Here is a 27,571-nt window from a genome sequence, read left to right on the forward strand (position 1 = left end):
CTATTTGCAGATGATATGATAGTAAACATAAGTGACTCCAAAAATTCTACCAGAGAACTTCTCCAGCTGATAAACAACTTCAGCAAAATGACTGGATATAAAAGTAACTCAAATAAATTAGCAGCCTTCATTTATACAAATGATAAACCGGCTGAGAAATAAATCTGGGAAACAACTCCCTTCACAATAGCCACAAATAATATAAAATATCTTAGGGTAACTCTAACCAAACAAGTGAAAGATCTATATGAAAATAACTTCAAGTCTCTCAAGAAAGAAATTGAAGAAAGTGGAGAGATCTCCCATGCTCATGGATTGGCAGAATTAACATAGTAAAAATATCCATCCTATCAAAGGCAATCTACAGATACAATCCCCATCAAAATCCCAACACAATTCTTCAAATACATGGAAATAGCAATTTTCAAATCCATCTGGAAAGTCAAAAAAAAAAAACCAGAACAGTGAAAACAATTCTTAACAATAAAAGAACAGCTGCGTGAATCATCCCTGACCTCAAGCTCTACTACAGAGCAATAGTGATAAAAAACTGTATGTTATTGGGACAGAGACAGACAGGTTGATCAAAGGAATAGAATTGAAGTCCGAGAAATAAAACCACACACTTCCAGGCACTTGATCTTTGACAAAGAAGCCAAAAATATACACTGGAAAAGGGAATGTATCTTCCCTAAATGATGCTGGTCTAACTGGCTGTCTGTATGTAGACAAATGACAATAGATCCGTATTAGTCACCTTGCACAAAGCTCAAGTCCAAATGGATCAAGGACCTCAACATAAAACCAGATACACTCAATCTAAGAGAAGGGAAAGTGGGAAAGAGCCTTGGACTCATTGGCGTAGTGGGAAATTTCCTAAACAGAACTCCAAAGGCTCACACTCTAAGATCAAGAAGTGATACATGAGACTTCATGAAACTGGAAAGCTTCTGTAAGGCAAAGGACATAGTCAATAAGACAAATTGGCAACCTACAGATTAGGAAAAAAATCTTCACTAACCCCACATCCGATAGAGGGCTAATTTCCAAAATATATAAAGAACTCAAGAAACCACCAAAAAATCAAAGTGGATTTTTGAAAAAATTATGACACTTTTTATTATTCACTGCAGGGAGCATGAGTGTGCCGTGGTGTATGTGTGGAGGTCAGAGGACAACTTACAGAAGTTAGTTCTCTTCTACCACATTGAATCCAGGGATGGAACTTAAGTCATCAGGCTTGGCTCCGGGCTCCTTTACCCACTAAGTCACATTGCTAGCCCTCAAGACAGATTTTTTTTTTTAGGTGAAAATCATTTCTTCAAAACGTGAAATAGAATTTTAAAAGTCAGATATTTAACTAAGCTTTTTTTTACCCCATTGCCTGTAGTTTGTGAAAAAAAAATTGTAGGCTTTTTGTTTTTATCAGACATTGAAAGGAATGGATGAACCTCAAGAAATAGCCTCTTTGTCTCATCTTTAAGAATAATGCCAGTCATTTCTAACATCAGTCAGTCTTTAATTGTAAATGTTTCTGATTTGGGGGGGGGGGCAATGTGGTATGCATATTAAATAAATAAACATTTCCCTTCCCTGCATATTATAGCAGAAAACAAAAACTGAAAGGACAAGTATCTTAGCTTTGGGGCTATCAGGCCCGATAGCCCTATTATATGAACTCAATATCTTTGTGCTCTGGTCTTTAAAGAGTCCATTTGCCTGTTACTCTGTAACAAGTTCAGGCCAGTTACTCGTTTCAATAAAAACAAGAAAAGAATTCAGGTGTCTATCAAATTCCCTCATTTGTCTCTAATTGAGATGTTTCTCTCATCTTTGTGCCGTTCCCTCTTCGGAGACACTAAACAAAGAGACTGATCTACCTGGCTTGTATGGATGGCTTCACTGTTCTTCCCAATTTTTTCTGAAACACTGACGAAGGTCTTGAAGATTTCTGACACTCTATCGTGTCAAAATTTTATCAAGATCACATGTCAAGCTCAAGACCTGGCATTTAAGCCTGCAGCCACTGGTCACTAGGAAGAGCACACTGAGAAGGCCACATGAGAAAGAGTGGAGTGTACAAAGGGCAGAGAGCCAAGATATTCATTTCTCCTACATTCATAATTCCATCTCTGGTACCAATTTCCATGGCATGCCGCAGAAACTCAGCATGTTTTTGAGAAAAGAGAATGACAGGGACTTTACCTCTTAGTCATCATGCAACCTTGAGAAAGGCATTCCACTGATAAAGCAAGAATGTTTGTTTTTTCTTTCTAGTTTTTAAGATAGGGTCCCATTACATAGCCAAGTCTGGCCATGAACTCTCAATGCTCCTGTTCCACCCCCTGAGTGCTGGCATGACAGGTGTGTTTCTTAAAAAGCTGGGAGGAATATCCATGTGAAGTGCCCAGTGGAGGCTGACACAGAACATCCCTTTCACAGATGTTTCAGGTCTTCTGTCTGCACTTCTGAGGGTCTCAGATAGAGAAAGAGGTGGGGTTAATATTTTCTGAAGAATTGTCTTGGGTTCCTTGAGATTTAGGTCAAGTGTCCACTAAACCTTGTGGACTTGAGGAGGACCCTTAAGAAAGACCCAACCCTTGCACTCCCATTTGATAAAGAGCTAAGAATGGCCCCATGCCTTGTAATAATTACAGCACATTGGCCATACCGTCAAGAGTACTGTCATCTAAAGAAGGATTCCAAAGTAATGTCTTAGCTGAAGGGAAAAGACTGTAAGGATTAATCAGCTTTGTCTGCGTGAGTACTGGATGGTGGGAGGGCTGGCTTACTGTGCAGGGTTATACAACAGCATACAGAGTAAAATCTTCTGTTGTTCTGAACAAAGACTTTGGGAGAAAAATTCTATGCTTTCTCCGTCGGTATTTTGCTACCATGACAGCTTTCTGTAACTAGCAGTTATGGTAGCACTTGGTGAGAACTAGAATTAAATAGGAAAACAACCAGACTGTGACCTGCTAGTAAGCATCAGTGTAGCACTTAGAGAGATGCATAGCATTGCATCCTGGTGTCTGGTATCACCATGCAGAGAGTAACACCATCTCTCTGTTTAGCACCTGCATGCACCAGATGGTACTCAGTTCTTCAATTTGGTGAACAAGAGAGACAAAAATTCTGCTCTCTGGGCTTACATTCTAGGAAGGATGCCGTTGGCCCTTTATTTCAGATTAGGTCCTCCCTATTTCAGTCCTGAGAATTAAACCCAATATCCTATTCATGCTAGGCAAGTACTCTTACTTACTGGAAAGGTGGGGGTGGGGGGCAGTTCCAACCATTGGAACGCTCTTTCACAATGTGTGGCCATAGAATTTTTTTTTCATTGCCCACATAATCTGGCCAGATTGTGACTAGCCTATCAGTGTGTTCCAACGCCCAATTGTCCATTTCTACCTATGAATGCATCATTAGCAGAGCAGGCATTTGCAGTTCCTTCCGTGTGGTGTGTCAGTGTGACCCACATACACGAAGCACAGGGATCCTTTCAAAGCTGGCTGTAACTGTGCAGATGCAGCAGTTATTGCCAAATTTCCCTTCTGTGCCCACATCTGCTGCCACTCCTAGAACTCACTTTCTTTGCTCCAAGGGTTGCTGGCTATGTATACATATCTGGCCAGTTCTTCATACTTATATACCCCCCCCCCGATTTTTGTAAATAGTCCACATTTCCCACTTCTGAGGCCACAGTTAGACAAAAGTTCATTATTATCAGAGAAGACCCTTTAAGTTGTGCCCTACATTGGGTGAGAAGGAAAGTAGCTGAATCTCTGCTTTAACTCCTAAAACTTAAAACACCAACTCAGGGCCAGGCATACTGGTGGATGCCTTTAATCCCGGATAGAGGCAGGTTGATCTCTGTGAGTTGGAGGGCATCCTGGTCTATAAAGTGAGTCCAGGACATCCAGAGCTTTTTCCACGGAGAAACCCTGTCTTGGGAAAAAGATGACTTAGCCTGAGCTTGGGGTCAGATGCTATATAACTGGGTACCACTTCCAAACTCCCTCTATACATGCAAGGTTCTAAATATGAACATTTTCTTTTACTGACTGTGCATGCGGATGAGGGAGTTGAGGGTAATTATACCACCCGGTACCCCCTCTATCTCTACTCCCACCAAGGTTTAACACACAAGCCTCCTCCCATCTCAGCCTCCCTGGTATTAGGATTACAGGTATGCACCACCACACCTACCTACAGTCAAGAGTCTTCATTGCAAGCAAGTGATAATGACCCCATTAAAGCTGACTTTGGAAAAACAGGCTTGTATGGTTCATGTAACTGGAGAGGGCTGGTTTCCTGCATGTCTCAGTTGGTCATAAATTTTATTTCTCCATAATATCCCTCTCATCCAGGCCCTTTCTACTTGACAGTCTTACATTTTGTTGTAACTAGGGGATGAGGGAGGCAGAGTGAGTTCACAGGGGTAGACAGAATGCTCTTATTCAAGGAAAGGACAATGGATATGAAGGAGCTAGACTCTGCAAACATCTTCTACAGGGACTCTATTGACTGTCATTGACAAAGACAGAGAGGACAGCATGCCACTTGATATAACACTGGTAGTGACTAATTCATGTTTGTTAAAGTATTGGTAGAGAAAAAGACCCAAATGCGAATCAAGAAAAGTGAGAAAGGGGGTGATGCAGTGATAACAGATAGTCTCCATATCCATAAACCTCCATCCATGTCATGTGATGTCTTGGTGCACAGCCCTGAGGACATCCCTAGCAACAACTTGCTAGTATCATAGGACCATTGCAATAACTTACCCTCCTTCCTAATAACTGTTGCTTGTCAGGTCTGGAAGACACCCTGTTCATCTTCATTAGTGGTAGACATCTGTGTGTCTGAGTTATCGTACTTTCTAGTGCCGACAAATACCCAGAATGAGAGTGTCATTAGAAGCCCTCATAGAGCAATCCTTTGCACTAACTGCTGCCCATAATGCTCACAGCTTCTTTGCTGATATTGCCAAATAAAGGCTGACTCTTAATGATTCACTTTTATTATCATTATCACTGTCACGAGGAACATCTAAGTCATTTCAGCCGCACTTGCTGTGGAATCTAGAACAGCTATTCTCAACATGTGAGTCGAGACCCCTTTGGGGGTGCCGCATATCAGACATCCTGCCTATCAGAGATTTACATTATGATTCATAACAGTAGCAAGATTACAGTTATGGAGTAGCAATGAAATAATCTTATGGTTGGGGGTCACCACAGCATGAGGAACTGTATTAAAGGGTCACAGCAGTAAGATGGTTGAGAACCACTGATCTAGATGACGTTCCTCAGACTGGCCTGACACCTATACCATCTGACTAAACCAAGCTAAGACCAAGAGCACGGATGCTCAAGGAAGCATCTTTTGTTTACTCAGTCAACAAATGCCTACTGTTTTCATGTGCATGCAAACATGCTGAGCCAAGAGGAGGGAGGGTAACCTTGAAGAATGATGCTCCATTGGGCATCTCATGTATGGTACAGACAAGTAGCTGGGCAGTGGCAGGAATGTGAGAGTCCCAAGACAAACAACAGGAGTGTCGGGAACATAAGGATATGACCAGCCCCATTCCGGCGGGGGTGGGGGGGCGGTGGTTAGAAAGTAGACTGCTAGGCATGCGTGGAAGAGAAGACACACACCATAGGTCAAGCTTGAGAGTGGGATTAGGTTGACCACCAGTCTAATGGAAGCAACAGAAACAATGTGGCTCAGAATCAGGAAGCAAAAGGGAGACTGGCCTCTAAGAACTACAAGAAACTTGGTCCAGGTTGTGTCCATAGGGAGAAGTAAGAAGGGGCAGCCCTGGAGAGCCACCTGGAGAGTTTAAACATCACCTGTCAGTGCATTCCCTTCCAAGACCATCTTACAAGGCTGTCTTGGATGCTCAGTAATACCCAGTTACGTCAGGAGCAAGATACACCCCATTCCCACATCCACTTATCTGCCATACAGAGACAAAGAGCGTGCCTTGGTCATCTAATCCTGGCCATAAAATCAGGGACTTGCTAGCCCACTGCTAGTAAAACCCTTGATGGCTGCAAAGGTATGTTTTACATTTAAAAAAAAAAATCATGTGGATTTTGCAACCTAATTAAAAGTTCAGTTACTCAACCACGAGACCAACTGACAAGGAAGGTTACAACGAGAACACTGTACCGACAACATCATGGGTCTTCTGGTTCAGTGGTCTTGGTGAGAGCTGGATGTTAGTAGTATTTCAGGCTGCTGGGTGCGAACTTCTGCAGAGTACAGTGCCAGGCAGAAGGAGTTCTGGAGAAAAGCAGGTCCCCTTGCTGTCCTGCTCAAACTTTGTAGACCCTGGGTCCTCATGCAAACCCTCCTGCGAGATTCTCAGCAGCACCCTATGGGAAGGGCTGAGCTCTCTTGAGGTGCTCTTACCCACTGCTAGAAGACAGACATAAAGTCAACCTGTTCAAAGGCCAATGTAAAGCAGATGGGAAGGAAGGGCTAGCTCACCTACTGCTTGCCCCTACCTACAAGCAACATCTAGCTCTGTAATGATTAGAATGAGACTGGTCCCTATAGCCTCATATATTGAATGTTTGGTTCCCAGATGGTGGAACTGTTTAGAAAAGTTTAGCAAGTGTGGCCTTCTTTGAGTAGTAGATGTGGCCACGTTGGAGGAGGTATGTCACTGGAGGGTGGGCTTTGAGGTTTCAAAAGTCAACACTAGGCCCAGTCTCACTCCCCTCCCTGCCTGTGCCTGTGAGTCAGACATAAGCTCTCAGCTAACACTCCAGCACCATGCCTGCCTGCCTGTTGCTATGCTTCCCACCATGATGGTCATGAACAAACCCTGTGAAACTTGTAAGCAAGACCCTAATTAATTTTTTTTTTAATGTTGCCTTGATCACTGTGTCTCTTCATAGCAATAGAATGGTAACAAAGACAGGCTCTGTGAGCCACACTGTGCAGGGCTCTTGTTATCCAGGACTCCTCCCAACCCCTTTCATTTACCTGGAAACTCCAAGCTGGCCTCATTAGCATATTACTTCTGCTCACCCAACCCCACACAGCACCTTCCTTCTCCCTCCCACCTCCACTTCTCCCCGAACACCCCTGCCTTTGCCATTTAGTCACTGGAGTTAGGTTTTCTGTCGTGTTCCTGAAATGCACATATTTGGAATGAAAATGTGGTTGGCTTGTTTTTCATAGACAAGTAGCTGTGGGCTCTGTGGTCCATCCCTGTTACTCCATTCCCCTTTATCCTCTCATCCATCAGGGACACGGAGTGACAAGCTCTCCGGGTGCTTCTCAGGGTGCTGTCTGGCACTGTTCCTTCTGTACTGAGACAGCAAATCGTTGGCCAAGGCTGTGGCTTGTTTCTCACAACAATTAACAGTTGCCCTGGTGTTAATTTCTAATCAATAGCCTGCCATGCTTGGCTCCAAGCTGTCAGCTGGAGGCCTCTACAGCACATTTTGAAAGTAACTTGCCAGGAGGTAGGACTTTGGCTCTGGCTCCTCCAAAAGCCCCCACCAAACATTTTAGGAACACCAAATGCCCTCTCACCACTACCAGGGGTTGAGGGACTGAGGGACCAGGCAGGTGGCTCTAGACACCTCTTTGAGTCTGATGACAGATTGGGGACACAGGTGGAACTGCCTCTCCTCAAGAGTGGTGGCCCTTTGAATATTCATGAAGATCTCATTTTCCTATTTTGGCTTTTTTGAAACTTTTTGCTGTTTGAGGTGGCTGTATTTTTCTTCCATTTAAACCCCTCATTTAAATGTCTGTGGCTCTCTCTCTTTTTTTTTTCCTTTTTAACTTAAATCAAATAGCCATGGTTTCTCATTTTTTACCTGTGTCACTTCCTCTAGCTCCCTGTGGACAGAATGAGACCCGAGAGGATGGCAAGACAATCCAGCTGCCCCCATGCAAGACAGGAGCATGGATTGTCCCGGCCATCATGGCCTGCTACCTCTTGGTGGCGAACATCCTTCTGGTCAACCTCCTTATTGCCGTCTTCAAGTGAGTGGCCACTCCTTAAGGCATATGGGAGGATGGATGGGCAGCAGGCAGAGGGAGCCAATACTTCGAAAAGTCAATACTTGTTTGTCATGTGACTCTCCGGTCTGTTTCAGCAATACATTTTTTGAGGTCAAGTCGATATCCAACCAAGTATGGAAATTTCAGAGGTACCAGCTCATCATGACTTTCCACGAGAGGCCGGTTCTGCCCCCACCGCTCATCATCTTCAGTCACATGACCATGATCTTCCAGCATGTGTGCTGCCGGTGGAGGAAGCATGAGAGTGACCAGGACGAAAGGGACTACGGCCTGAGTGAGCTGCAAGCCGGCGCCTGCAGCCGGAAGTTCCCAGCAATTCCCATAGGCAGTCAGGCAGGATCCACGCCTTCCTTGGTTCTCCTGCCTCACGCGTATTTTAGGGGATGGGACAGGGACCTGCATGATAAGATACAGAATAAAAGGAAGACAGTATAGCATGAGCTGAAGACAGATTTCTTAACCACATCCAGTTAAGAGAAAAAGCATTCTCCAACAGTGCTGACTCCACCTTCACACACACTTCCTCAAAATCAGCCACGTTAATATGCACCAAGTGCTAAATTAGATATAATTCTTTAAACAGTGTATCCTGAGTTTTATTCTTCCATGCTCATTTCTGGGACTGTCACTATTCCAGATTTTCAATGTTTTCTAAGCCTTCAGCACTGTGCCTATGGGATTTTGTTTTATTTTTTATTTATTATTTTTAAGAGAATGAAACTTGCTTTCAAAGCACAGAACAGTGGCCTCTCCACCACCCACCACCCACCACCCACCTTCTAGCCTGGTGTTTCTGAAGGGAAGTTTGGCTGACACCATGCTGGAACAGTTCCTCACTGAGTAAGAAAGTGTGACTCATTGCAGGAGACTTAACATATCCATCTCTGCACATTAAGTACCATTGGCTCCTGCAGGCTCCTAAATGCCCTGTGGGCATAAACTCTAGAATTGCTGGAAGTGCAGTGACTTATAGACAATCTACTGTGCCTATTCCAAATGTGTCAAGTCTACATCTACATTAAATCCACAAACTCGAGCCTCTGGGATGGTGGTCCAGGAATCTACCTCTGGTCCATGGTCCATACACCCATGGCTTAAAACTGGAGTTATTTAGTCAACTGTTTCTCTTAAGCTGAAACTCCTAGTGGTCTCCCTGACTAAGCAATGTCCTAGACATTCAAATCAGACAGTTGGAAAGACCTAGAAATTCTATCGTCATTTCCTTCTGAAACACAAGTTTAGGCAAACAGAAAGCTGGGGTGCCCTGATATTTTGTCCTCAAATCGTGTCCGCCTGGTCAAGTCCTGGGCAAGGAAGACTGTCTTGATTGCTACCTTACAAGAATATTGCGCTGGGGGTCAACTCGGGGCTCCAAGATAATTTCAATAAAGCATGAACATCAGTGGTAGAAAACTTGGCTTAGCTAGAGAGTACAAGATGACTGGAAATACAGTGCAGGACAGAGGGCTGTGGGATTAATTTTTTCATCATCATCACAACCAAATACCTAACAAAAGAAACTTAAAGAAGGAGAGATAGTGTTCATAGTTCATGGTTTACAGATACTCTGTTTATTATGGCAAGGAAGGCCTTGGAAATGATAGGTCTCCATAGCAGCAGGATTATAAGGAGCTGGCTAGCCAGTTCCTCCTACCTCCAGGCTATGAACTTTAAAGACTTATCCACAGTGACCCAGACAGACCTCACATATCCTAATACAGCACTGCCATCTCTCTGAGGACCAGTTACTCAAATGCATAAGCCTGAAGGAAGGGGATTTTTGTGTTCAAATTACAACAGAGGTCATCCAGAGACCTATTTCTACTTCAGAGCCCATTTCATAGGTCTAAGGTCTAAGAAGCCCCACCAACCTCATCTATGTGATTTGCTTTTGTTGTGCCCTGTTTATGTGGCAGGGTCTTACTTTATAGCCCTGGCTAGCTTGGAACTCACTATATAGACCAGGCTGGCACCATCCTAGCAATTCCCTACATCTACCTCCCAGGTGCTGGGATTAAAGGCATGTGGTACCACACTCAACCATAGACACTATTTTCTTATTTTAAGCCAGAGTAGTATTAGATGCATCACCGGGTCTCTGCCCATGTGGCAGGTGACACAATTCCCAGAGAGTTCCTTCTCACAGGGAAGATCTTGAAAATTCGACAGGATATGCAGAGTGAAGAGCAGAGAGGAAAGCCCTGCATATATCCACCCATCGGGGAAGAATGGAGATCTCCCTTTCAGCCTATAGCTTTCATTAAAAGATCCCAGGGCATTTCCAGGTTCTTGCTGAGCCTAAGAGTAAACTTTGAGATATATGGTAAAATCTGACATGGTAATAGATTTTTTTTAAAGAATATTTTATATTTTATTCTTTTAAAATAGAGCAGCATAGGACTAGGGGTTTGGCTCAGTCTGTAAAGTGATTGTTATACAAGCATGAGGTCCTAATTCTAGATGCAGAGCATCCACAAAAATGCCAAGCAGAGAGATAGCAACAGTGTTTGAAACACACACACACCATACTCCTGTGTGCTCACGCATCCACACATGCACATACTCACACACAAATATCAAAGAAGTCTAATGAGGCACTTGTGCATATTAGGACCACTCCTTTAGATCTTAGAAACATCCCTAGCAGAGGGCAGCATGAGTCCTTGGCATCAGGGAGGGAGTCTCTATACATGGCCTCTCTTCTTCTTGACCCGAAATTTCATGGCCACATCTCAGGCATCCCTCGGAGCCTGCCATATTTGAAAAGTGCAGTCTGACTGTTCTGGTCTGGTGTTTTCTATATTCTCTGTGGCTTTTACAGTCATGTTTTATAGCCCCTAGCAAGTTCTAATTGATGTTTCTAGGCAAGCAAGAATGATCTAAAACATAGCCCCAAAGAGCTGAGACTCTGCCCTCCTAACACTTGAGCCAGTCCCTGTGGCATCTCAAGGGCCCAGGATGAGAAAGACTTCCTAATTTGGGAAATTTCCAAAGCAACTCTCTTTCTCACACCCTGTTCTATAAACCATTCAAAGGCTCACAATTCCACCAGACTTCTATGGCTATCACACAGATGGGTATGTTTACCTTTTGTTAGCAGAAAACCAGAATAACAATAGCACAGATAAAGGAGACTTCTTTTTCTTACATAAAAAAAAAGTGAGCCAGTGATCCAGGACTCCCAGCCATGGCTCACTGAGGCCAAAGCCCCAAACTCTTTCTAGTTTTCAGCTCAGCTCTTCCTTTTGTGTCAAGTTAGTTTTCAAGGTCACAGCACAGACGCTGAGTTTCCGGTCATCAAATATTTAAGTTGAAGTTAGGAAAAAGAAAGGAAACTGAAAAGTATAGAAAGAGCATCTCTCTCTCTCTCTCTCTCTCTCTCTCTCTCTCTCTCTCTCTCTCTCTCTCTACCTGTGTGTGTGTCTGTCTGTCTGTCTCTGTCTCTGTGTGTGTATGTGTCTGTCTGTCTGTCTGTCTCTGTCTCTCTCTCTATGTGTATGTGTGTGTGTCTCTGTCTGTCTCTGTCTCTCTGTCTCTGTCTCTCTCTGTCTCTCTCTGACTCTCTCTGTCTCTCTCTCCCCAATCAAGGAAGCAAATATCTCTTTCCTACATGTCAAGAATGACTAGAAATGTGTTTATGTGGCTCTCTTGACTCTGAATAGAAAAAAAAAAAAAAAGAGAGGGAGAGGATGAGGTTGAACAAAGAGTATCAATCAATAACATCGGCATGTCTCACTACACAGCCCAGGAAATTTGGAGCCTTTAAAAGACATCCATGCTTCCAGTTGCTTCCTTTCCCTTCCTTCCTTCCTTTATGTTCTCAGTCCTGCAGCTTCTTAATTAAGCCCAGCTCCTGTGGTAGCCAGGTATACCCAGGTGGGCTCCAGAGACCGCACTACTCTGTGGCTCAGGAAGAAGCTGGTGATTCGAGTGGCCTAATTAGATTTGGACTCTGTCTGGAACTTACAATAGAATCTGGGAGAATTTCTCCAGCCTGGATTTCTTTAAAAACTTGTCATTAGGCCACAGACCAGATGCTGCTGTGGTCCCTGCTCTGTCTTACGGCTCTCTTCCCACCCCACTCCCCCTCCACTCCCACAGAACTCTTCATAACTGACGATGAGCTCAAGAAAGTACACGATTTTGAAGAGCAGTGCATAGAGGAATATTTCCGAGAGAAGGATGATCGCTTCAATTCGTCCAACGATGAGAGGATACGTGTTACATCAGAAAGGTGTGTTCCTTCACACAGGTGCTTCCTGCCACAGGCCATGTTACCAGTTAAATTGTTCTCACATCTCCAAAACATAGATCTCATATGATTAGCTTTATTGCCCAAGAAAACATGGACCTTCTGAAAGAACAGGACATTGCCTGTTCAGTCAGTTGATCAAAGTTCCAGACTTAGAGACCCTGGGTCTTCCCAAGAAATAGTGGAAGGTTTGAGCTGGATGGGAGAATTGGTAAGTCTAGAACAGATCTGGCTTGAACCAGAAGCTGGAAACTTTTGTCCTAGACATAAAGAAAAGGAGACCCAAACCCAACAAGTTCATGTTTCATACTATGATCATTAAGCATTCTTATTCAGGAGAATAGCCCCTGTTTGGCTTATGTGTGTGTCCCATGTCTTCTAGATAAACAAAAACATAGGTTCTGTCAATCAGTGGGAATAATAGTTGGTATTTTTCCAAGAATTATTATTTCCAATAGAACATGATGAAGAACAAAGAAGTTCATCGATTCAGATTATTTTGTCACTTATCAAATGGCTTTGAGAGCCAAGAGACGTATAAGAAAAATCTCCTACACAAACATTAGCACCTGTGCTCTGGTGGTAAAATCCACATCACAAGACAGGCATAGCCTCATGTGCACCAGTAACCATGGTGCTGTCAGGGGTAGAGACAGTAGGACCACTGGGGCTTGCTTAAGTTAAAAAAAAAAGCAAGCTCTAGATTTACAGAGAGATCCTGTCTCAAAAAAGTAAGATGCAACACACACACACACACACACACACACACACACACACAAAGCATGCACATGCCTGGGAACACACAGGACAGATATCTAGATAGCTCTAGATCTAAGCAAATGCTCCTATGGTTTCTTGTGTCTCTTGCATGACTTTAGACTAAGAAAACCATCATTCCAAGCCGGTGTATTCATAACCCAGCATTAGCATTCAAAAGAACACTCAGAGAGTGTCACGAAGAACTGGTGCAACTGGGCTGTAACTGTTTACTCTATAAAGACAGAAAAAGCAAATTGTGAATAGTGTAGAAGACATAATAGATTGATGACTGCAGTCAGTGTGATGAAGCTTCAAAGATTTGAGAAACACTTCTAATTTTCATGAAATGACACTTTGTGTGTCTACATCAAAGATTCTTTATTAACAAAAGTTTAATTTTTTTTGTCTCTTGCTCTTTTTTTTAGAGAATGCAGCTTATATACATAGGTATAATCACATATGCCAATGCGTGGTTATATCCATAGTTACCAAGCCAATATTAATACGGTTTAAGGCTGTGCACAGATTTTATACACAGCTGCCACTACAGAATAGAGAGATTTATGATATGCTATAAAGTAGTTCACTGGCAAACAGAGGAAGGAGCTGAAGTTCTGAAGTGTTCTCTTCTTCTGAGGCCTTGGAAAGCTGTTTATGAATGGACATACAGCCATGTGCTTCCAGAAAATTGTGCCATGTGGGGAATAGTACCATAGCTGAGACACATTTCCTTGGCATATGTCTTCAGGCCTTTGAAATGCTTTTTGAATTCAGGAAACCACAGGCCTGGGAGGCAAGAAAAGCAAGAAGGGAGAGGTGTGTTAAGATGCCAGGAAAGCTTTGCCTCGCTGGGGAACTGGGGTGATGAGGGCCATATGTCAGCACATGTGAATATACTATGACCAAGGCAACAACTCCTCCTGGAAAACCCAGGAAGGAACCAGTCTCTCACTCCATGTCAGTCAACCCTGTAAGACGACTCCCTCCCCTGACCTGCCAGGGGGGCTCCTCAGAGTCTGAGCGAGGTGAGAAGGTACCAGGAATGTGAACAGAGAGGCTTGACCTCTTAGTACATGAGCAGTAGGAAGACTGGGCCTAAAGACCCAGCATGGCCTCTTAAGCAGGCCCAGGGCTGCAAACTCAGGCCTTGTTCTTCTTCTCTGGCTCCTGTTCGTTTTGGAGCTTTGCTGTGGTTATTGTTGAGTTCTTTGCATTTCTAAGAAAACCAAAAACTAATATCTTGCCACAATGGAACAGTATGCAGCACAACAGAAATGCCCCAGGATGCATCTGTACTGGCTGCCTCAGTATCCTCCGGGTTGTGCTTTCTGAGTGGAGTGGCAGGTGATCACAGCACTTGCCTCTTAGAGACAGAGAGAGAGCTAGAAATGGAGTGTGCCTGTGTGTAGAGACAGTAGCAGAGATATTTGTGGCTGCCTTTCCCTGTCGATTATACACAGACCGTATAACAGAGAGAATATTATATGTTATATAATCCCACCTTCGTGCAGATTGCAGAGATGGGAAAGCAGAGAGCATCAAAAGCTTGTTCTCTTCTCATAGGCATGTGCCACTTCTCATCTCCCCTGTACCCTGCTGTCAACATCTCTGAGTTAATCTGAAATGGACCTCTCTCCATCTAGAGATGTGAGAGATGGAAAGCTGAAGACAGTTTCTTTCCATGTAACATCGTAATTTCCACAACGGCCTCCTTTCTCTTTTTAACTTAGTCACTGTATGTGTCTATCGCCTTAGGGGTTCCTGTTCATTTATAAATTCTTATCACCTGTGTCTGCATTCTGTTGCTTAAGCTATTCGGCCATGATCAGCACAGAGTGGCCGCAATCATGACTGAAAATCCTTGGTGGGCTCTGTGTGTTCATTCATATGTGGAGGTCAGAAGACAACTCGCAGGAGTGGGTTCTCCCTTCTACCGTGAACATCCCTAGGATCAAACTCAGATCATCGGACTTGGCAGCAAGTGCCTTTGCCTGCTGAACTTTTGGGACCTTGCCTGCATTGGTCCCAAACTTTTCAAGGAAAAAAAATTAAGTTTAAAGGAAGACGTCTAGTTACAGAACAAAAGTAAATTTGACCCTAGGTCCTTTTTAGATGTTAACTTCTACACTAAGCCCCTTACAGTTATGTTTAGGCCCTCATCATTAATTAGGTTGTTGAGTAGTTAGATGGTTAATCACACCCAGAATGATGGATGAGAATGGATTAACACGGGCCCATACTGTTTTCTACAAAACTTAACACAGCAACTACCTAGGAGTGCAGAGAAGTCATGAAAATTACTTAAAAATAGATCTTGAGCTGGGTATGCTGTTGCATGCCTTTAATCCCAGCACCCAGGAGGCAGAGGCAGGCAGATCTTTGTGAGTTCAAGGTCAACCTGGTCTATAAAGCAAGTGCCAGGACAGCCAGAGTTACATAGACAGACACTGCATTTTTTTTTCAGCCCCTTTGCAGCTGGCTTCAAGTTCTGGTTCTATTTTTTAAGTCTGTGCAGTTTTGTTCTTAGGGCTCCCATCAGACCTTTCCTAGTGGACCTAAAGGGTTTCTTCCTCCTGCATTCCAGTTTCCTTTCAATCTTGTTGGATTTCTGGTCTATGTCCAGCTGACCTCCCTTGTTAGGCTCTCCCTCTCCCTCTCCCTCTCCCTCTCCCTCTCCCTCTCCCTCTCCCTCTCCCTCTCCCTCTCCCTCTCCCTCTCTCTCTTTTTCTCTGTGATGTGGAGCCCTAATCCCAAAAGGCGGTAAACAAAGAGGCCCTACCACCCAGGCTATGACATGCAGACATTTCTCAGCCCTTGGACCAGTGATCACATGTAGTCATGCCAAAACAGCACCATTATCCTCTTCAGAGATCAGCCCTATATCCACTGGGCTCCACAAAGAACAGCAGGAGGATAGCTATTCTGCTTCTTATTACTCTTCTAGTGCTTAAATACTACTAGGAAGCAGTACCTTGGGGATGCTGAACTGAAAGCTAAAAGCCTCTGAATTGTGGCAGGCACAGTAGAGCTTGCTAGCCATCCCAGCAGTTCAGGAGACCAAGGTAGGAGTGTCACTGGGCAATCAAGTGCAACACTGGGCAGCCTGTACAACACGAAGTGACTTCTTTTAAGAATTACTAAAACTACAGAAAACCAGTCTATTAGATCATTTCCAAAGTGTCTTCAACACAAAACCATTCAGATCCTGTGACCCTCAGTAGCAGCAGGAACGCCACTCTCTCCCCTTCAGCCTCTCCCTTTACCCATAGTCGAGCACAGCTTTGACATCTGCTAGCCTGATCCTCCAACTCCCCCAGCAGAGGAACCCACCCAAGTGACTCTTACTCTTTGCTTCTCATACAGGGTGGAGAACATGTCCATGAGGCTGGAGGAAGTTAATGAGAGAGAACATTCCATGAAGGCTTCACTCCAGACCGTGGACATCCGGCTAGCACAGCTAGAGGACCTCATCGGGCGCATGGCCACCGCCCTGGAGCGCCTGACTGGTCTGGAGCGGGCAGAGTCTAACAAAATCCGCTCAAGGACCTCCTCAGACTGCACAGATGCAGCCTACATCGTCCGCCAGAGCAGCTTCAACAGCCAGGAAGGGAACACCTTCAAACTTCAAGAGAGTATAGACCCTGCAGGTGAGGAGACCATATCCCCAACTTCTCCAACCTTAATGCCCCGTATGCGAAGCCATTCTTTCTATTCAGTCAATGTGAAAGACAAAGGTGGGATAGAAAAGTTGGAAAGCATTTTCAAAGAAAGGTCCCTGAGCTTACACCGAGCTACTAGCTCCCACTCAGTAGCCAAAGAACCCAAAGCTCCTGCAGCCCCTGCAAACACCTTGGCCATTGTTCCTGACTCCAGAAGACCATCATCTTGCATAGACATCTATGTCTCTGCCATGGACGAGCTCCACTGTGATATAGAGCCTCTGGATAATTCCATGAACATCCTTGGGCTGGGTGAGCCAAGCTTTTCAGCTCTAGCACCTTCCACAACCCCGTCAAGTAGTGCCTATGCAACGCTCGCACCTACAGACCGACCTCCCAGTAGGAGCATTGATTTTGAAGACCTCACCTCCATGGACACTAGATCTTTTTCTTCAGACTATACACACCTCCCAGAATGCCAAAACCCCTGGGACACAGACCCTCCAACGTACCATACCATCGAGCGTTCCAAGAGTAGCCGCTACCTAGCCACCACGCCCTTTCTTCTGGAAGAGGCTCCCATTGTAAAATCCCATAGCTTTATGTTTTCTCCTTCAAGGAGCTACTACGCCAACTTTGGGGTGCCCGTGAAAACGGCAGAATACACAAGTATTACAGACTGTATCGACACAAGATGTGTCAATGCCCCCCAAGCAATAGCTGACCGAGCCACCTTCCCTGGAGGTCTCGGAGACAAAGTGGAAGATTTATCTTGTTGCCACCCTGAGCGAGAAGCAGAGCTGAGCCATCCTAGCTCTGACAGTGAGGAAAATGAGGCCAGAGGCCAGAGAGCTGCCAATCCGATATCCTCTCAGGAGGCTGAAAATGCAGACAGAACCCTATCCAACAACATCACAGTTCCCAAGATAGAGCGCGCCAACAGCTACTCAGCAGAGGAGCCAAACGTGCCATATGCACATACCAGAAAGAGCTTCTCCATCAGTGACAAGCTTGATAGACAGAGGAACACGGCGAGCCTCCGAAATCCCTTCCAGAGAAGTAAGTCCTCCAAGCCGGAGGGCCGAGGGGACAGCCTATCCATGAGGAGACTGTCTAGAACATCGGCCTTTCATAGCTTTGAAAGCAAGCACAACTAAACCGGCTTACCGTGTGTTGCAGGAGGCTCGAGAATCCAGCGCTAAAATTCTCCCCAATGCCCACCACCACGTTCCCCCTTCCTTGAGTTAGACCTGCTTTATTCTTAGCTGAGCAAAACAATGGGAGACATTAACTCAAAGGTAACCTCTGGGCCACAGGTCAAGCAAGCATTCCATCTGGTCCAGTGCAAAACACAGGGGTCAAAGCATGTTCCTATCTGTTGGGCAGGGAGGGGTAAAGACAACAGACAGGGGCTAGAGATGAATGGGTGTCACCAGGCACCAGAGAAAGTCATGAGCTCTGGGAGCCAATGGGCTTCAGCACTCTCCATGCCAACAGGCATCATGGGATTTCGGCCCTGTTATCAAGAGTCGAGGGCTAAATTGCAAAATGAAATAAGAGTAGGCAGCGTACAAGATGAGATATTCTAAACTTCCATTCTGTTTTCTTTTCACATTGGTTCCATCACTGGTGACTGATGAAGAACATCCTTTTTATTCAGTATAAGCCGGCAGCAAGCAGTTCTACCTAACGTCCCACATCCTTCTCATGCCAACACCTCTGTAATTGGTCATTATAAAGAAAACCAAGGTAACAGTCATATATACAGTTCACCTGTCTCTTATCTATTCACCTCTGGTGCCACAACTGTTTATCTCTTTAGAAGAAAATAAGGGAACAGAAAAAAAATGCCTTTTTTTTTGTCTTGCGATCAAAATGAAAGAAGAATTGATGTTGAAAGCAAAAGTCATATGATTTATAATATACCACGGGCAATCAAATATAGTCAAGGAAGCTCAGGATGAATGTACTCAGATACTTTTATATTTGTAAGTTATTTTGTATCTCACCTGTCATCAAAGAATTCACTCGTCAAATGTGTAATATTGAACTTTAAGGAAAAGGTGGGAAGATCTAACATTAAGTTGCCAGTGGGATGTTGTCACAGTCTCACCGTTCATAGTGTGTGACGCTGCTGTGTGGGCCTTCATCATCTGCATGTCTCCACTATGTCCTCCAGACACCTCCAAGATGTAACTGCCAAATTTCCATACCGCTCATCATGTGACCATTTTGTATTTGAACACATGGTTATATGTGGATATTTTCATACCTAGAGTTTTAGCCATCTAATCTGGGCTCAGCATAAATTTAATCAGAGTTTTTCAAGGGCTGGTATCTTTTTTATGGAAATGTTCCAAAGTACTTTTTAAGGAAGTTTAAAAACCATAAATAACCTTAGATTTGAGTAGGGGCTTGATAGCAACCCAAACCCATCAGTTGCAGGTAGGCCATGAATATGTTTCTTATTTACAAAGCTATAAAAAAGATACAGTAGGGCTAAAATAGAAAGCAATTTTACCATATACAGAATTCTATAGTTTATGCTGCTTACATATACATCCACATACAGACTCATGTTTATATACAGTATGTATACAGACAGAGATTTCTTAAAAGGCTTTGACTTTCTGTCATCTGACGGTATAACTAAGATTATTTTTTAGTGTCCAAGAAGTTTCTCTGGAAAAAGTTTATTGTGCTATTGGACCCACTGTTGAAATTATAATTTTCAAAAGAAAAAATATCTCTGGTCTTCTTCACCTGTCTTTTCACTGAACAAGAACTGTCCAAATGGTCTCCTCCCTCCCCCTCCCCCCCTCCCTCCCCCTCCCCCCCCCCCCCCAATCTCCTTCTATTTGGAAGCATCCATTGTCATGAAATCCCTTTTACTCTGGTTGTTCTGACACAAAGCTATTACCACCAAATACACTCTGAATAGATGAGTGCTTCTAAGCCAGTTTGTATTACACCATCTAGGATGGAGGCATATGTTTCTAGAATAGAACCTGGACTTGAAGTGGGATAAAGAAATCTTGACCACAAATCTTTGGATTCCTATTTAGATCACTGAACACAGAGTCTTTAAGAAAAAAAATGATTTGGGGCCAGGAATAGTGGTAATGTTCACTGTGTGTGATTCTGGGCACTTGGGAAGAAGAGGAAGAAGATGAGGAATTGAGAGTCAATCTCTGCTATGTAGCAAGTTCAAGGCCAACCTGGACTATATGAGACCCTGTTGCAGAGAGAAGGGGAGAGAGAGAGAAAAAAGACAGAGAGAGAAAGAGAGACAGAGACAGAGAGAGACAGAGAGGGAGGGAGGGAGGGAGAGAGAGAGAGAGAGAGAGAGAGAGAGAGAACATAATTTAATGTTCCTGGTCCCAGGTGTTCCTTATTTTGTTTTTTTCATTGCAGTTCTAAACAGCAAGGTGCATATCCCTTAGTGAAATCAAGTCAGCACCCCACAAAACCTGTAGCCTTTAAATGTTTTTTTTTTTTTAAGAAAAAAATCTTTTCAGCAGAAGAGTGGCAAGCATGTATCCATAAGGAATCCTTTTTCATCCTTGGTATTTAGGCAACACCCAAGCTCTTCACTGATAACTGCGCTAGAGACACTTACTTCCTAACTGGTGATCTCCCTCCCAGCAGACATGCTCTGAACCTGGAAATAAATCATGTGTCTCTAAGCTTCCTAGAGCCATGAGTCCCTGTGAGAACCCGATAGAAACGCTGAACCCTCCCATACCTCAAACTCACATCCACATGAAGCCTCACGATAGCGTTGAGGGGTTCGTGACTGGTGATGATTAAAGAGACTACACTCATTCTTCATCAATCACACTGCAACAGGCACTATACACTTCCAGACCATTTTCCTGTGATTCTCAGGAGGGCTGAGTCTCAGCACCAGAGTTTGAACCAAGGTTTCAGCACTTCAACTCTTTAGATTAGATATGACTAGCTAGATGTCTTTATGCCCTAACATATTCATGATTTTGAGTAGCAAGCATTCTCCAAGGCAAAGACTCTCTGAGGGAGTCCAAGATGAGTCCACAGATGTCAGCTGTGACAATAGAACAGGATACCAAGCACTCTAGAGCCTGGTTTGGGGACTCCCTTGGAAGCAAGGGAGAGAAAGAACAAGCCTACATGTCTCTGTTTGTTGTGATCACCTGAGAGAACGAACATGACCTGGGAAAGGAAACACTTTACAGTCCTGAGCTCTCATTCTGCATGAAAATTAAGTGCTAACCTCTTTGGTGAAGTGTGTGAAGTCTATAAGCCAAATGTAAACAACTTCAGACACAAACTGTGTAGGTCTCACAAGCCATGTCTTCCCTGTGCGTGTGTGTGTGTGTGTGTGTGTGTGTGTGTGTGTGTGTGTGTGTGTGTGTTATTTTCAATCCCACCTCCTTCCATTTCTGGGTTCTCTGTGTACCAGTGTGGCATTGATTCTCTAGCCTTGTGCAGACAGCTTGTGTTCAGCTCATTTGTTCCACCATTCCCCTGATGGAGGGGACCTTAATTACCTGCCTCTGTGAATTAAACAGCTTGTGAGTAGCCAGTCATTGAAGACCATACATAAATAAAGTCATAGAGGGCTCAAGGAAGAGATAGCTTGTTTAATCATCCCCTTCATAGGTGCCAATTTTTATATACTACGATGTGTAATGATTTGTTCTAAATTGCTTGCTTGTTCCTTTTGGGAAAGAAATGAAGAATGTTTTATAAAAATGGCCATGAAGGTTTCCTGATTAACCGCCATATTTTATATTTACAGTTAGAAACTGATAGATTTGAATGAAGTGCTAGAAAGCAAGAGGATAATTGTCATGGGCAGTTTGTGTGTGTGCAAGCCAAAAGGAGGGCAGTCAGAGTGTGGCACTTTAGAGGACTGGATGTTTCTTTAAAGTTGAAGCTTCCAGGGCCAGTTACTATTTAGCACTTTGAAAGTTCCCCCTTTAAAATATATATAAATATATACATATACAAGAATAATGAAATGGGGGGGTTGTACTTGTGAAAACACAAAATGTGTTTCTTCTGAATGTTACAATTGTATTTTAAAATCTGGTTTCTATAGATAACATTATGGTAGATCACTGGATAGTACGTTTTTTTTTTCTTTTTTTTCTGCAGCTGTACAGTCTAATCTTCCTGGATGTTTGGGCTGTTTGATTTCTTTAAAGATAATAAGCATTATCCAGTTATCCATCATGCTATATCTATAGGCTATGCCATGTGACATATTGGGCAATGCTGTATTATTAAAAAAAAAAAAAAAAAAAAAAAAAAAAAAACACATGTAAACCTATTTGTAACCTGTGTTTAACCAGCATAGTTGTAGCATGTGGTTGTATTAATGAACGTTACAGGACAGCTTTATAATCATTTATAAATCTGTAACATTCAATAAAGAAGCACATGTGGCAAGGATTAATTATGCTCCCATTTTCCATGTTTTTAGCAGCCTCTAGTAATGGGCATTTTTGTTCCTGATCTCTCTTACACTCTTCACATCTCTCAGACCCCCGTGAGATACTTATATAAGCTGATGGTGCCTCCGCCACCAGGTCCCACAAGCTGGGAGAGGCAAGGTGTGGTTTTGTGTCTGACAAGCTGGCATGCTATGCAAAAGACTACCTAGCAAATGAACTGAAAGAGTTTAAACTCCAGTTGAATTAGCTGCCTGTTTACGTCTACTGACCCCATAAGGAAGCAGTGTGCAGTGTTTTATAAATCCATTCAATCAGTAGCACTGTCTGTTATAGATAAAGTGTTGGTGTTGTTTGGGTGGCTGTATATTTGGCCTAGATGTTGCATCCAACTTGCTAATCTTTACCATAACGATGTGGCTCGACTGAAGTAATCCCTCTCCAAACCCAGTCCTAGTTTTGTGTCGGCACAATGCACGCACGCTATGCTTTATATGTGTCTCTTTGCCTTCGTAAGGCACTTAAGGTTTTACTCTGGTCTGCTGCAATCCTTAAACCAGTTATCGAGTCACTCGAACTGTTGGGCTTCTTAAACTGGGGACTACTTTCAGTTCTCACAAACTAAAAACAAGTCATCAAGGGGTTCTTTTCTCTTTTTATTTTTTTAAAGCTCTGAGCAAATAATATGAAATAAAGTATCAACTACAAGTTGCAATAGCTCGGGGACCCAGAGATGACAAGGCAGCACCGCTCTGGAGTCCCAAGGTCTAGGTGTGGGGGCAACTGTAATATAGGAAAGACACATCTTGGATTCTTTAGGGCTTCCTGGGTGCAAATTGCTAAAGCGGAGATAAAAGTCAAGGTGCACGGCGACAGAGCAGAAATGCACAGATCAACTGTGAGCGAGCAGTCCCGTGGTAATGCATGAGACCTCCCTTCTTGTCCTGTGGCTTTCACACCCCGTGGGTGAGCCAGGCCCAGAGGTGGGAGTGGGGGTGATCGTTTGATGAAACACCAGGTGACTCTGAAGAGCTTGTTCTTTCAAGAAGTTGCCGCTCGGTTGTTATAAGCCCTTCAACATCTGGAAAGGAATGGATCCAAGTTGCCTAGTCAAAAACGCTCCCAAAATGAGCAGGGAAACCGTTTCTCAGCATCAGCTTTGCCCTATATCTACCAGTCCAGCATCCTGTCTCTCAGGAGAGAGTCCATAAGAAAGGGGTCTGGCTCTAACTAAAGAACAACTTCTTCTTTTCTTTTTCTAATTAATTTCACCGAGTGTCGATGGCGCCCTTTGCCCTTGTGACCTCCTTACATTGGTCATCCCTAGTAAAATCAAGATCTACTGATTGCTCTGTGTCATCTAAGAGGGGATAGAGGTGACCACATCCTCTGGATTCATCAAGAGATGATGATAATTCCTTTCCTAATTTTCCTGGAAAAACTGGCCAACTTCTGCTGGCAGCACACGATCCCTGCATCATGGTGTTGGAAACTTGACCAACTCGGAGGGGCATCAGTGCCGGCCATGACTCTAATCCCCAGGGGAGGCAGATTGCTAAAGAATGTGAGACACAGGATGAGATCAGTCTTGGGCCTGAGGGCACGGGATTTTTTTTTTTTTTTGGTCTCCCTTCTTCCTGTTTTTTATTAGTTCAAAGCCATCTCTTTCTCCCCAGTATGAGTGTGAGACTAACAGACTCACCCATTACCTCACATCCCTGTGGATCCCAACACAGTAATGCTAAACATCAACTACATGGAAGAAGCCAGATGTTCTGACCCAGTTCTGGTTGTCCATCTGACTTCTCCTGCACCCAAGTTCTTAATGTGGCTGGTGTGGCACATGTCACATGCAATTCTGAACTGCCCGCCTGACTCCTGAAAGGCTCTCTCCACCTTCACCAGCTTCCCATACATGGTCAGAACCAGTTGCCTAACTCTCCATGAAGGGATTGCCAACTCAATCCAAGACCCAGATCTAGAAAGAAATCAAGAGCAGGATTTGTTAGGCGTGAGAGCATACGCATCTCACAGAAAGACTCAAATTTGGGTTTCCAACTCCTATGCTAGTCACACACATGTGTCTGCCTGCAGTATTCCCAACGGCCATATTTGGAGGCCTCTGATTTGGAGCCAAGCAGGGTCTGATTCATGGTTTTTCACACAGTTAGCAAACACATCAAATACACTGGAGAATTTCAAGTGGGGAGAAGCAGTTTGCCCTACTAGGGGTGACTCTTAGATCACTTCCATGTATGTTGATTAGCATGTTTTTCTGGATCCAAACACAGGACCAGTGTGAGGGAGATTCAGAGGAAAGATGTCGTAGCACTCGAAGACTTACCTGCTTCCTGTCACTGGAGCATCTGACCTGAGTTCTTATTGCTGCTACCGCTGTGTAAGACAGTCCGTGTAGTCAGTAAACAACTCCATAGCCATTTCATAATCTAGCACTTAGATTCACACTGTAAATGCTCTAACCATAGTTTATAAAGGGGGAAGTTATTCAGATATCATTTTTAAATGAATTCCTATAAATACAATGATTTTGAAATTGGGTTTACTAACTATATATACATCTTTTCCTTCTTTCATGTATGGATAGACAGAGGTTTGCATATCTACTGACACTATGAATATATATAGAGAGAAGAACTGTTCTTTTTTAAAGGTCTCTTACTGGATTCACAATGCACTTTGAGCTTGTCTGTTTAGATATATAATTTGAAGCAGAAGTTGGCAGATTCTACAGGCAACGAACTTTCTGGAATTTCTGTAACAAATGTTTTGCAATAAAAAAAAATACAAATAGTTTAAAACATGACTCAGATTTCCTTGTGCATTTATTTGTCTATCTGTTCTCCATTGTTCTCATGCTAAAGTCCCCAGTTGTCCTTAGGAAACTGTTGCCCGAGGCTCCATGAGTTCGTCATTTTGGAAAAGTAGAAATTACAAACTCTTTAACTATGGGGTGTGTTTACAGGAAATGAATAGATATTATAGGCCAATGTGGTGGTGGTTGTTGTTTGTTTTTTTTTTTAAGAAACATTTTCAAATTGACAAATATCACATCTCATCCTATATTTCTGGTACCTTCAAGAAACATGAAAGCCTAGCTATATGAGACTTACCATATTTCCACACAACTGAACCATGGTATATTGTATCACTTCAGTAGGAATCCAGATTCTCCAATACTCCTTAGTCCCCACTTCTCCCTACTGACCCTTACCTCTTATTTCCTTCACTTGTTGAAATTTTCTGGAAGGCCCCTATCATCCATGTAACTTCGGTACTAAAGAATATTAAAAAACAGTGTAAGCCTAGTCTATTTAAAGAGAAGGGTTCAGGAGAACAATTTGTTTGAGGGAAAAAAAGATAAGAAAATTTTTTCTTTGTGCAAAAAATGTGTAACAAGTATGACTTCATTGTCCCATCTAAAGTATATCATGAAAAAAAATTTCTTAGATTGGCTTTACAACTATGATTTTAGATACCATTAGGAAGAACAAGTAATAGCCATTGCCTTTATAAATGTTGTAATTTTAAAAAGCAAGGAAGGGAAATTACAAAACATATACACATTTGAATTTGTTTCTTTATTTGTTTATTTGTCCGTTTGATTGTTTGGCAGGGCTTCACTTTGTTATGTAAACTGGCATAGACCTCCAATGCTTGAGCAATCCTCCTGCCTCAGCCTTCTAGTTAACTAAGACTACAGGTGTATGCTTTGTGCCAAGTTTGTGCTTTCATGAAAAGTAATTTGTGCCCAAAAAGATACCAAGATGAATAAAACAAACAAAAGTCCCTGTTCTTATAAGGCTTTAAATAGATCTGTCATGAGAGTGGGATCATATTATTGCCAGTTCATTGCCCAAAGAATAAAGCATGAAAAATACAAATCTGAGATTTCAAGGAGCACATGTTCTACGACTCAGGAGAAGAGATGTCCTCCCCGTGATGAATGAGCCCTGCCTACTCAAATCCTTTGTAATGGAATGGTTGACACCATTTTCTGAGAACAATTTGGTATGTTCTTGAACTTGTATAGCTACTGTAACACACATGGCATTCCAAAAGGTACCCTAGAAAATCTCAGGTATAGAATAGCATGGGTCTTCTTGGGTAAGATACTGATGAAGGTAAGAAGAAGAATAAATTCTGTAGAAATAATTATCATTACTTTTTATTCATGTTACCTTACATAATTGAATGCCAGAGAACCTGACCTTCCATATAAGGGAAGTCTAGCACATCTTTATCATTGGAAATTTTAGTAACTATTTTTTAACCTTTCTTTTAAAAAAGAACTATTTATTTTATGTATACAAGCACACTATAGGCATTCTCAAACCCATCAGAAGAGGACATCAGATCCCATTTCAGCTGTGACCCACCATGTGATAGCTGGGAATTGAACTCAGGACCTCTGGAAGAGCAGTCAGTGCTCTTAACCACTCAGCCATCTCTCCAGCCCCTTTTTTACCATTCTAAATCACTCCTTAAAGCAGCGGTCTGTATCATGGTCAGAATCTTTCAATATATTGTTGGGATATTGTGGGCTAATGGCTAGTATCCCTCAAAATCAGAATATTGCTCTCATGTTCTCTGTCTCAAATACTAAGCACACATATTTAGTCATTGCCTCAAATTTCTGGAGATTTCAAGTCCAAAGTAAAGATGTCAATAAGTTTGCTCCTTTCTAAGGGTCTGAGAGAGATCCTTCCCCTGGTCTTGCCTGCTTCGGGCCACTTGCTCACAATCTCTGGCATTCCTTGGCTTGTGCAAGCATCACACTAGGCTCTGTCTTCACGTCATGTGATGTTCTCCCCATGTATTGCCTCCAAATTTCTCCTATTTATAAGAATACAAGTCTTACATTAGCCACCACCACTACCACCACCACCCTGCATCTTGACTAACTCCATCTACAACGATTGATTTTTTGTTCCCTAATAAGGACATATGTAAAGTACTCAGGGCTAGGATATCCATATATTCCTTTGGGGAAAGAACAAAAATCAAACTGTAGTGTTGAGTGAATTTGTGCGTATGTTTACAGAGGTCGTTGATCTTTCTCGTGTCTTTTAAGGTAAGGGAATAAGAATTCAAGAACCAAACGAAAACAATGTATGTGTTAACCAAAAGGAAAAACAATAAATCGGTTATTTTAAACATGAAGTTATTAAAACATTTAAATCCTTACATCTTCACATCAAAGTAGATAATTATATTGTCTTTTAAAAAAAAAACAATACAGAGACATTAAGACAGCTCAGTAGACTTTTCACAAGCTCAACAACCTCAGGTCAATTCCCAGGATCCATTTACAAGCAAAAGAAGAGAACCAACCCTGAAAGCATGCCTCTGACCTCCACACATGTCCCAGGGCATGTAGTTAGCCATATTCT

At 43.0% G+C, this 27,571-nt stretch overlaps 1 protein-coding gene and 1 long non-coding RNA gene across 44 annotated transcripts in view; one reads left to right on the forward strand and one right to left on the reverse strand.

Moving 5' to 3' along the window:
• Trpm3 (transient receptor potential cation channel, subfamily M, member 3) overlaps nt 1–24,984 on the forward strand; it is an 857,614-nt gene extending 832,630 nt beyond the window's left edge. For 37 of the 41 annotated variants that reach the window (XM_006526956.4, XM_006526954.4, XM_017318155.2 and 34 more), the window contains 4 exons: nt 7,866–8,016; nt 8,130–8,329; nt 12,157–12,289; nt 16,430–24,984. In XM_006526956.4, coding sequence (XP_006527019.1) covers nt 7,866–8,016; nt 8,130–8,329; nt 12,157–12,289; nt 16,430–17,882 — 1,937 coding nt within the window. In that variant the 3' untranslated portion in view covers nt 17,883–24,984. Of the gene's footprint in view, nt 1–7,865; nt 8,017–8,129; nt 8,330–12,156; nt 12,290–16,429 lie in introns of those variants that run through there. The other 4 variants (XM_006526979.4, XM_011247233.3, NM_177341.5 and 1 more) reach the window with 2 other exon arrangements.
• C330002G04Rik overlaps nt 8,321–27,571 on the reverse strand; it is a 97,160-nt gene continuing 77,909 nt past the window's right edge. For 2 of the 3 annotated variants that reach the window (XR_001782628.1, XR_001782626.1), the window contains exon 8: nt 26,464–27,014. This is a non-coding gene — a long non-coding RNA (RIKEN cDNA C330002G04 gene). Of the gene's footprint in view, nt 8,452–26,463; nt 27,015–27,571 lie in introns of those variants that run through there. The other variant, XR_001782629.2, reaches the window with a different exon arrangement.

Source organism: Mus musculus, chromosome 19 (assembly GCF_000001635.26).
Source record: "Mus musculus strain C57BL/6J chromosome 19, GRCm38.p6 C57BL/6J".
Classification (NCBI taxonomy): Eukaryota; Metazoa; Chordata; class Mammalia; order Rodentia; family Muridae; genus Mus; species Mus musculus.